Source organism: Xenopus laevis, chromosome 5S (assembly GCF_017654675.1).
Source record: "Xenopus laevis strain J_2021 chromosome 5S, Xenopus_laevis_v10.1, whole genome shotgun sequence".
In the NCBI taxonomy this organism is placed as follows: Eukaryota; Metazoa; Chordata; class Amphibia; order Anura; family Pipidae; genus Xenopus; species Xenopus laevis.
This window is the reverse complement of record NC_054380.1, coordinates 83,037,596-83,049,819: the sequence shown is the minus strand read 5'-3', so window position 1 is coordinate 83,049,819 and position 12,224 is coordinate 83,037,596. Positions and strand designations below refer to the sequence as shown.

At 37.5% G+C, this 12,224-nt stretch overlaps 1 protein-coding gene across 4 annotated transcripts; it reads right to left on the bottom strand.

The window, feature by feature from the left end:
* Positions 1 to 662: 662 nt before the first annotated feature.
* klhl31.S (kelch like family member 31 S homeolog) lies at positions 663 to 11,831 on the bottom strand. Of its 4 annotated transcripts, none has more exons than XM_018265553.2 (4): positions 11,662 to 11,831; positions 9,072 to 9,148; positions 2,379 to 3,582; positions 663 to 1,906 (listed from the first exon to the last, which is right to left on the bottom strand). In XM_018265553.2, exons 3-4 carry the CDS (start codon positions 3,548 to 3,550, stop codon positions 1,174 to 1,176), a joined length of 1,905 nt encoding a protein of 634 aa, XP_018121042.1. In that variant the 5' UTR covers positions 3,551 to 3,582; positions 9,072 to 9,148; positions 11,662 to 11,831; the 3' UTR covers positions 663 to 1,173. The 4 variants fall into 4 exon arrangements, with proteins under 4 accessions (XP_018121042.1, XP_018121043.1, XP_018121044.1 ...); XM_018265554.2 differs by lacking the exon at positions 11,662 to 11,831 and adding an exon at positions 10,535 to 10,687; XM_018265555.2 differs by lacking the exon at positions 9,072 to 9,148.
* Positions 11,832 to 12,224: the final 393 nt, after the last annotated feature.

Below are 12,224 nucleotides of genomic sequence, written 5' to 3'. Positions count from 1 at the left end.
TCAATAATGGAAGTACTGTCTCTTTAAAAAAACTTCGACTTCAATACTTCACCAAATTAAACCTGCCGAAGTGCTATGTTAGCCTATGGGGACCTTCTAGACCATTTTTCTAAGTCTTCGTGCGCTAAAATCGTTACAATCGTTCGATCGAGCGATTTTACTTTGATCGTTCGATGGCCAAATTCAGTGAAAAATCCCGACTTCGATATTCGAAGTCGAAGTATTTTAATTAGATGGTCGAATTTCAAAGTATTTTTTACTTCTAAATTCAAACCCTTGATAAATCTGCCCCTTATTGTTATGCAACTGTTTGATGAAAGTGTGTAGGGCCTGAGGGCTCACATTTCTTAAAGAACGCTTTTCAAGGCCATTGCACTCTAAATGCCTTCCCTGAGTATGCAAATTATTATTAAGAATCAAACTTTTTAGCCCTTGATTTCATGGACGTATATTTATGTGTGTGCTTATGTGTATGTATACTGGTAGGAAACCCATTATCTGGAATCCTTGGAACCAAAATCTACATTAATGCGTTTAATGAGTTTAAGAGTTTAAATATTATTATATCTGTTTTGCCTCCTCTGCTAGTTCCTCTTTCAGTTCCAATTATAAGTGATGTGGTAAAGGGGAAAACAGCCAACAACTTCACAAAATCCAGCAAATTCACAGTTTTGGGGCAGGATTTACTATTGGAAGCAATACGCAGGATACAGGTTTTTAAAGCATTACAAATCATGAGACATAGACAATAAGGTATCCTATTTGTAGCTTCTTGATTTCAGATAAATATACAAATATTATGCTTCAATTGGACTAGTTACTAATTTACCTTCCAAAAGTCCTACCATACTCACAGGTCTTTCTCCACTGCAAATAAAAGACATCATACACCGCTTTGTGCACAGTATACTATATTTAAATATAAAAGACCTGCACTTTCTAAGTTATGTTTTAAACTTCAGTGGCCACTTTTGCTTCTTATGGGATATTACTAAAAAGTTCTCTGTCAAATAATTGTATAATTTACAGTGCATTTCTTTAATATAATTCCTTTCCTAAGACATTTTTTAAGTAATATAATTAAAAACTTCAAAATAATGGGCACAAGGGGTTGAAGTTGATCTGTGTAAAAAAAAAACCAAACAGTGGCACTAACATAGTGTCAGGTGGTATTTATATACTGATTGGTACAGAAGACACTGAACTTGCCCTAGATTCTCGTGTTTTAAAATTGGGCATGTTAATGGAGCAGCATGACACTCCAACTGTTGCTTCAGGTAACTCATCTTCCTCTGTCCATTCATTTAGATCAGGATTGTAGCTCTGGATGCATTTCTTATATTTCTTTTCCACTTCATTCCAGCCACCAACTAGATAGATTTTTCCATTGAGAGTTGAAGCACCGGCTGTACTAACTCCATTTTGAAGAGGAGCAACGTAGCTCCACTGACCTGTGTGGGGATTGTAACACTCTACAGGTAGGACATCAACTCTCTCACCACGACCACCAAGTTGACTGCCACCCATGACATACACCCTGTCACCAAGTGAAACAGAGCAATGCCATCCTCTAGGGGTACTGAGGCTTGCTTTATCTTGCCAGCTATCCATAGATGGGTCATACATACACACAGATCGGGAGTATGCATTATTTATATATCCACCTACGACCAGGATTTTACCATCTATTACGGAGCTGGAATGACAGCACCTAGCTACTTCTAGTGGTGCTTTCATTTGCCACTGATTAGTTGAAGGCACATAGCACTCAAATGATGCCAGACCCCCTTCAGAATTACGGCCTCCAATTGCAAAGATAAGCCCGTTAAACACATTGAGACTGAAATGAGTGCGTTTCTGATTCATGTTTGCCAGATGAATCCAAGTGTTGAAACGAGGGTCATATCTAAAAATAGTTGAAGTGAAAAAGAAAACAATGATAAAACTTATAGCTGCAAATATTTCTACAAGCATGAAAACATAAAATTACTTGCTAAATATAATATGTACCATTTAGTTCATACTTTTGCCTACCATAGGTGATCTCCTTGAACAAACATGAGTGACCTTTATGGGCAGACCTATCAGATTTTGCATGGCATGTGTAATTGAAACTTTCATTTGCAGACAGTGTGCCATCTGATATTCAGAATGAATGGCTATAAAAGTTCAATGAATTTTTGGTGGAAGATATGGCAGCCTCCAGTGTTTGAATTGTTTTACTGCTAAAAGTCAGAGGTAAGGACAATTTACTTTGTACACTATACTATACTATATGGGTTAGTGTACTTTAATATATGTTCTTTAGAGGCTTAGATATTGCTACAGATCAACAATGGCTACATTCATACACAAATCAAGGTACAGTTTTGCATTACCTGCAAAAATTGCTGACGGCATGTTTGGCTTGGTTTCTGGCATCATTCTGGTCTTCACCACCAGCAATATAAAGAAATCCATCCATTACAATGACACACTGATTAAAACTCTTAGCTGGAAGCTCTGACAGTCTTTTCCATCCACCCTCAGGATCTCTGTATAGGATTTCCCTACTTAGGGACTTTTCTGCTAGAGCTGGGCGACCCCCCACAGTAACCAGGACCCTGGAACCACCACGTATTTTTGTTCTTCTAGACTGCAATGTGTTCTGATGAAATGGAAGGAGATGATAATTCATGGCTTCTACTAAAAGCCTGTGGCAATCTGTATCTTGCATCATACGAGGCACTGACTGAACATAGTTGACAAGGTCTTGGGCTGAGATGGTGCCAAAGCGGATATTGCTGAGGAGGCCAGAGGCATATTTTATTCTCTTTTCATCAAAGTCTAGCCATTTCATTGCAATCTGGAAAGCCACAATTTCAGAAGGAAGCTGTAAATAGTCATCTATAAGCAGTTCATTGATTTGATCAAAGGTTAATTTCAGAAACTGGTCTGTTTCAGAAAACTCAATGAAGTTGTCTCTGATAAATTTCTGTGCTGCTTCTTTTGTACTTTTAAGTCCATAGGTTTCTGCAATATTAGCAACATACATGCAGTTTTCAACATTCATTTCTTGCATTAGAAAATCACAGCACATGTTTACAAGGGCATTTATCTGCAGATAAATTGCTGAAGATATGGTGCTGCCAATAGTATATAAAGAAAGGGTGATCTTTCCAGTGTATGCATATGTTATTACAGTGGCTAAGCCTAATGGAGAGATATCATTCAGATCAACTCTCTGAGTTGAGGGATCCTTCTTGAGGATGCCATTGAAGTATTCACTGCAGGAGGCCATAACAACTTTGTGAACCATAAAAGATTTTGTTTTGGTACCAATAGTTAGATCACAAAGGAAACTGTCCTGTCTCATTCTGCTCATCCCTTCCATAAGGGAAGTACCATAGTTGGAATCGGTAACTTCTGTTGAGATGTAACTGAAGCCATTCCCACCATCAATTAGACCACTCAAGCCATTAAGTTTGCTTAGAGGGCAGTCCTCTACAATGATGGTCATCTCATTGATGTCTGCCTTATTCTTCTTAACGTTCTTCTTCTTTGGTGCCATGACTGCAATGAGGAATCACAGCCAAGACCTTCCTGAAAAAAAAATCACGTTATGAAATACAGTTATATAATTGAAAAGAATTGTTTTATGCAAAAACATTACCATAGTCTTGTGACATATAAGTAAGAAGATTGTTTTCACTATACTAATTGTTTTCACTATTCTAACTGTGCCAAACCTGGTAGAAGGTTAAACAGCTACAAGAAACATTGCCTGTACCCCATACTGTGTGTCCATGTCTGTGTTTGTAATATTTTTTAATATTTATTATTAAGTAATTACAGTTCTTATATATCATTGTAAAGCCTGTAAAACTGCAAACCTTAGTCTTCTGACAAAAAAATCCACTTATTCTGAATTTATCATTACCATACATGTTCCCATTCACATCACAATGTTGTGCTGTGGTCCATACTGGCATCTACATCAGCAGCAATACAAATAGCAGTTTGGCACATAATCAAGGTTGTTATTGGTTGACAATAAATGTAGATTCTGAATATATCTAATGTTAATCTCATTTTCTATCTGCCTTCCAGTATAGATCCTTTTATTTGTTTTAAGTGTATTTTAGGTTTGTGTTTTAGAACTAAGTTATAATGGAATGGAAGAAAGCACGTGAGTATTTTGTAAAAGTTTTTTAGTAAGTAATTCATTAAAGATACACCAATCCTTTCTCCTGTCTACAAACTAATTTGGCGAGTGCTGACACATATTCTTTTTCAGCATTTCTACATAGTAGTAAATATGTAACTATATGAGTAAGTTTGTGATAAATGGAGAATGGAAAGGTCAATCCTTGGATATCTTCACCAGTTTGTTTCACCAGGTCTCATATTACTTACTATATTTAAATCAAAGTCAAATGCAGCATACTAACATCTGACATCTGTTATTCCGAAACAGTTTATGACAGTACATGTGGGACTCACAAGTATGTGTGTGTCTATATATATACATAGTATACTTTAATAATTCTTAACATTCATTGTATGTATATATCTATATATACAGTATATATATATATATATATATATATATATATATATATATATATATATATATATATATATATATATATATATATTATATCTGTATACCTTCACAAGAACCATGAATAATCTTTAAATTATATCCTAATAATACACAATTACATAAGATACAAGAAAGAGATACAAGAATATCCTGTAAATTAAATCCTTATAAATGGTGCTTAGTGGTGTCATCATTTCTAAATAGTGCATAGTGCTATACTTTCTGTCATGTGACTCCCATGTGTATTATAATAAAGTGCCTCCTGTTGTAAAATATGAGGATATTAGAAGTCATATATTTAATATCCTTATATTTTACAATAAGGAATATTTTATTCAATATATAACACTCAATAGCAATAAATATCCTGTAAATTATATTTATAACTGGTGCTTAGGGATGTAACTTGTGTTATATGACTCACAAATTATGCACCATCTGTTGGAGTCCATTACCTGTATAAAAACACTCAACCTTTGACCTTGTGCTTTTATATGGTCATGGAAGTCATCTGTGACTCCTTATATTTTCGTCATCTGCTTATACTGTATTTTACAATAGGGGGTACTTTATTCACTATATAAATGGGGCTTAGTCACCAATTATAACTGGTGCTTAGTGATGATAAATGATATCCCCCCCAATGAAAAAAACCCTACCCCCCACCCCAAGTAGACCCCCCCTCCCTCCCCCCCAGCCTAACTGCTCCCCTGGGGAAATGCCCCTAACTTTTTACTTATCCCTGGCCGCAGATTCAGGCATCGGAGTTCCACACAGCCATCTTCCGAGTCTTCGGTAAGCTGAGACAGAGTCCAGCAAAGTGGCGCATGCACAGTTGGAGCAATTTACCTGTTTGCGACAACTGCGCATGCGCGAGATGGACAGAAATTGCCGAAGCGCCGGAAGAAGACACAAAGACCTGTAAAATGGCTGCGGTGAACTCCAATGCCTGAATCTGCGCGGATGGGTAAGTAAAAAGTTAGGGGCATTTCCCCAGGGGGCAGTTAAGCTGGGGGAGGAGGGAGGGGGTCTACATGGGGTGGTCGGTAGGGTTTTTTTTTGCTAAAGGGTTGAATTCTCCTTTAAATCACATAATGACATAACATGCTTATCAGATGTTACTGTCCCTGCTTTTCCACCATTATATTCAATCACTGTAATAATACCACCTTCCTAAGAAATAGTTCTTAATTTAACCTTACCCTCAAAATACCCAGTATTTCCAACATCACCAAACTGTCTCTGTACCAGTCCATTGCGAATATGTCAATATGGATATTGATATATTCACACAAATTACACCACAGATCTATATTGACCATACATACACTGTTGTCTAGAGATCCCTATTATTTATAGTTGGACTCCAACAGATTTTAGTCTGTCAATGGTTTTGGAGTCATTCTATGTGCAATGGCTGAACAAATTGGAGATAACCTACTAGCAACCAAATACAATGGAGCATATAAGCTAGTGATCTATTTTGCTCAATTTTCATATAAAGTAAAGTAACAGACTTCAGAAAATTTAGTAAACTTGTTGGCCACAGATTTTCAAAGGCCATGATGGACAAAATATGGTGGAAATGGCATCAACCATGGGCCTAAATATTTTTACTAACATGCAGGTAATTACCCAAAAAAAAGAAAATTAAGGGCAGTTGTTGAGTTAACTGCCTGAAAAGACCTTAAAGAATAATGCAGTTTTAATTTATTAACAAAAGCTTGGTGATTCCCATACTTCAGTCCAGCAGTTCACTTTATTGGGGTCTGTCACTCTGGGCTTTAGTGACTCTTAAAGACTAAGAAGTAGGCTTCTCATGTTTAAAGGAATGGCGAATGAGTCAAAATATATAACTTTGATTTACTTCACCAGCATTCGGTAAGGGATTAAGAATGTCAGCCCAGTAGCTGAGTAGTTTCAATGGCGGAACTACCGGGGGAGCAGGGGGTGTGAGCCCCCCAGCAGCCCACGCGCCACTGAAATGCAGGCCGTACGGAGTGGGGCGGGGGCCCGGCTGTGCGTCACGCACCAGGGCCCCGCCCCCGTCTAGTTACGTTACTGAGTAGTATATTAATTACAAATGCACAAATATAACTCAGACACTATAGAAACCTGTCTTGGGATTCTGAACTAAATTAAGCTTTAGGGGGTTATTTATCAAGGTCCGAATTTATCTCAATATCGGCTGCTACAAAATCCGATCTAATCCGCTCGGGTTTTTAACGCTTATTTATGGAGTTTTCACCCGAAAGCTCCGAAAACATCGTAAAATTGCCTGAAACCCCCGACACAACCAAAAATCAATGGGACTGTTCCAATTGACTTTTATTCAACCTCAACAGGTTTGAGATGCCCTGTTTTTATATGCGGGCTTTTTAGCCCTCAGGGTTTAATAAATTCCAAAAAATTCTTGATTTTTTTATAAGCCTGTTATAACACAAAAAAATCACAAATTTTTGGGATTTCGGGTAATTTCGGGTATTCGGAGCTTAGTAAATAACCCCCTTTGTGTTCTTCCTTAACAGCAGATAAGAACATAACCATTTAGCACTTTTTTAGACAGAAATAAGAAAAATTGCCTAAAGGCCACCTGAGTGATTTATGATATCACTTTTTCTCTATTGTTAGTGAGTAGCAACGTAAGCATTGTAGATTTCTGTATTTGGGTAGTTGGCAAGACACAGAATTTTGGTTCTCCCATGTGCAGATTAGGGTTTAGCCAGTTCAGACAGTCAGTTACAGTAGGCCTGCTCCCATACCAGGCTATTAGTTTAACTCTAGATAAGCCACAGGTAAATGAAATGCTGTAAAGAAATTTACATTCTGGCCTTAGCTATTATTTGGTCAGCTCTTAAGGTTATGGCATTTTGGTTGCCTTATACCAGTGATTAGTACTTGCTTACTTACTTATTCCAGTTCTAATAGTGTGTGCCAGACAACACGTGACAGTGTATGGTAGGGTTTTGAATATTGCCAGAAGAAGTTATGTGCCTAGGGTGCAATGATGGGTGGGCACTAGGCACATATCTCTACTGTCTATCTATCCCTAGTCCAGGCCATAAGTCCCCCCTTGGCTGCTTGTCAACACGCATGTCCCCTCACCTTGTGTCATCATTGCGCATGTGTCACTCATTCTCACACTGTGGAGGGGAGTGAGGTGGTTACCTAGGGCACGCGGTCGCCATTGACCAGCTCTGTTTAGATACAAAAGCTGAAAGGTGCTCTGGTGGACAAAGGCTACAATGAAGCCCTTTACTTACTGCTTGTCCTATGCAGATCTTAGTGCCGAAAGCACCACTGGGGTTTTGTAATAAAAGGCCCTACGTTTGCCCAGGAGCAGTAACCCATAACAACCAATAGGATGTTTGCTTTTATACAGGTGACCAGTAAATGCTATCCTCTGATTGGTTGCTATGGGTTACTGCTCCTGGGCAAACTTAGTGCCTTTTTTTACATAATCCCCAAGACTCCAAACAGAAGTGCTTTTTGCTTGACTGACCCTTACATTTCTTGTACTTCTGTTCAGGGTCTTGGTTTATTACGCCAAATTACGCCAAAGTGTTCTGGTAATATTGCCACAAGGCCATCGCATCTATTAACCATAAAATAAATAGACTGCCAGTAACTGCTATTTCTCAAATCTACTGGCCAATGAGTTTTTCTCAGATCAACTAATCAAATCTCAAAAGTGGAATATAGGTATACAGTACATAAAATAATGCGACTAAAGAAAAAAAAAAGAAAAAAAAGCTTTGCTGCTAAAATGGAATTTTTACTATCTGACACAACATGACTGGCTGAGCTAAATGCTAGATGCAACATCTTCATCTGTACCAAAGGCAGCATGCAGTATCTTTTCCATACAAGCTAAAATCAGATGGGAGTGTATCAATCCAATACACTGATGTATGCACTGTGCACAATAGCAATTTATCAGTGTTTGCACATATTTTACTAAAACCACTTCTGCAAAATGTTATATTACTTGCTGTCATGTAGAATGAGGTATTGCAGCATCTAACAAAGTATGTTATAAAATGTTGACTACAGTTTTGTAGGACAAACAAATCCATCCCATCACAGATTGCCATAAGGTTCATTACTTAAATGTCTAAACCTGCATTTCTATCCCATACAAATGGACCAAATGCTAACTTTGCATTATTAATGATCGGCTATCATTTTTGTTGAATATAAAAAGTGCCATGATGGAGATTGGATCAGTACACTGCATTAATATACAAAATATCCTAATTCATTATTGATTCATTATAGATTTTAACATTAATAAAACAGACATATAAATAAAGGTATCTAATATCTGAGCCCCCTATAACTCCTCACCCCCCCTGCAGCCACGGGGCCTGCTTCATCTATAATTCCTGAAAATTGGGCACCCTGCACATTGCCCTATGCTGATGTTTTTACTTTAGTTAAAGAAGAATAAAATGCATGTCAGAGCTTTAATAACACCATTACATACCAGTTGATTTAGTATTGCAGTGTGGCTCAGGCTAGGATGCTGGAGTTAACAACAGCAGGATAATGAGTTTGATATACCTGTATTAAGAAAACATGGATGAAATCACAGGCATGTGTAGTTTCCACAAAGTCCTTCTTGAAAACATGCTTGTGTGTGTGTTTTTTTAAACAAGAATTGTGTGAAAATTACACGTACTGTATCCTTACTAATGTTGCCACAGACATTTAGGTAGAAAACATCCCAGACCCAATCAAAGCAGGTGGCACAGATTGAGAGGGAAAAGTCTAAATCAAGATGTAGAACCTGCAACCCCTTCAACTGCCTTGCAGTTTTTGGGATGCTAAGAGTCCCGAAGAATTCAGCCACAGCTGCAAGAATATAGGTTTGATATACCAGATATTAATTTTAAAAATATTCAACAGATATTAAATAATGGTGAAAAAAGTAAATTCTTTTGGTTTTACTTTTTGCAAAGCTTCTGTCTAGCTAAAAGCCCTACATTGGACCTTGGGGAGGGGCAGGCAATGCCCCCTCCAATAAAATATCTGACTTGTTCTCAAACCACCTAATTATAATATATGGAAACATTTAACTAAATTAATGCTATACATAGTTAGCACCTGTGAACAGAGCATAAGAGAATAATGTAGGGAATGGGGTGCTTAGTATGAGAACAATGAAGGCTTATGGGTGCAGGAAGAGGAGAATAATAATAAGAGCTGGAGGTGTTGTAGGAGCATATTAATGAAGACTTGGGGTGCTGTAAAAGCAGAATTTTACTTAGAGAAGAGAATAATGGAGGTTTAGTGGTGCTGTAGGATGAGAAATTTAGGCCTTAGGGTTGCTAAGAATGAGAATATTATAGCTCTTTGGGTGCTGTAGAAGGCAAACAATATGGACTTTGAGATGATGTGGGTGAACAATAGTGATAATGTATGGTTGTTTGGAAGTGAAATAATGTAAGGATGTTTATGAGGAGAATATGTGGGCTATGGGTGCTTTTGAGGAGAATAAGACTCAACAAAATGAAGTGCTGACAAATACGAATAATTCAGGCTATGTAATGCTTGATAGAATGATTATTTAAGCTTGGGGAATTTTGGAGCAGAATTATAAAAGCATAGAAGTGCTGAAGAAGGTGAATTCTGTATGCTTTAAGGTGCTTATGGGTGCTTAGGAGCAGAAAAATGTAAACTTCACTTCCACAGTGTATGATGAAAATCTGAGAAGATGTATACATCTCCCAAAACAGCAAAAGTGGTATGTTTATATAGAAGGAAATATAAGAGGAGAATTATTATAAAATATGGGTAAACTGGATATTAAACAGTGGCCTTGAGAGGCAACTTGATTGGAAATCTCTCCAGGTGAGAGTTGTTAGTAGAAGTACATTTTTAGTTCAGTACTAAAGTACTTTAGTTAGTACTATTTAGTTCACTTGTTAAAAGCATGCATAACAATACCTGTATATTGTAAGTTCTAAAATGCAATGTTGCTCTTTAGGATCTGCTTTTGCCACATCCAGCACCTACAAGGAATCCGTTTGAGAGGCCCACTTGTGCTTAAGCTATCAACTTCACTAGGACAAAACTAGGAATCAGCTGTTCACTGCTTGTCTGCCCAGCCTCCCAAGCTCTACCCCAACCATCTCCCCTCCCTATTTCACATTCCGGAGGCTGCATCTGTTACAAGGAATCATAGTCAGGTCCACAAATAGTAACACAAAGTGCTGCTCACAGGGAGAACATCCAAAGATAGTGGTCATCTCAATGCCCTCAGCTGGGATACATTCCACTGAATCCTCTTGACTTTATTATCCCTACACTCGTATGGTCTCTATCAAAACGTTTTGTTGATGTCTGGAATACTGCAAGCCACAAAAAAGACTCTCAAATAACTGTTAGTCTCCCAAATACATTGTGTTTGTGCTAGAAAACAATAAAAATCCTTCTGTCAAACCTTTTTTGTACTACACTTGATATAATACCATGAACTGAATTTGAGATGGGTGAGAATGCACATGGCATTTTACATGTAGCTGGGAACCAACTTCAGTGCAGCTTGCTGATGGGTTTAAAATAGATATGATTTATAGAAATATTTCTCCTTGCGCTCTTAGACTGTACAAGTGAATTAAACGTATTTTATACCATAAGACGCTAAGTAAAATTAGCTTTATTGCATAGATTCCCATATGCATGCTACTTTATGTAGGATAATAAACACATTTGTTTTAACATTACAATTCCAGACTCCAATGTTGATAAATTCTTTTACAGACTAACAAAGGGTACAGATTTTATTTCCAACAGCCATGGCAGTAGTTGGCAAACTGTTTAAGGATACCATGCTCTCCAGAATGGGGAAGGGAATATGCTTAATAGTTTTGTGTATCATATAGATACATATTTATGCTTGAGGCTGTAATAACTGAATAGAATATGCTGCATGTACAGGTATGAACAAGAAATTAATGAAATCATCAATAAATCATTTGTTTTACTGCTAGTAATCTCATTAAAGAACTCTGCCCCAAAGTAGCAATTTCAGTTCATAACTGGGAACCACTGAAAGGGCTTATTTAACTTACCCTTTGATGTCAGTTCTGTCCCAGTCTATAGTCTTGATGCACAGGAGCAGAACTACTTCCAAATGTAGTCAAATCTTCATGCAACAGGACACACCGGAGTTATAGTCACTTCTCAGCACCGATCACTACAGCTTACTTGCTTCAGCCTTCCCTTGCACATTACAAAGAGATCAAGGTTTTGGGTGAACTGAACCTTATGTGTGACTCCACCTTTTGCTCCTTCAACACCACCTCCTGGGAGGTGCCATTGCTAGTGCGTTGTATGTTTTTATAATCAGGGTAAGACATTGTATTTGTGTGACACAGGTATAGGATCTGTTATCTGGAAACCCGTTATCCAGAAAGCTCCGAATTACGGAAAGGTTGTCTCCCACTGACTCCATTTTATCCAAATAATCCAAATTTTTAAAAGTGATTTCCCTTTTCTCTGTAATAATAAAACAGTAGTTTGAATTTGATCCAAATTGAGATATAATTAATTTGTGTGCATCTCCTTTGTGATGGTGGATGTGTTGGTTAAAGGAAATCAAAATGATCATATTGTCCAATTATATTTTCTTTTA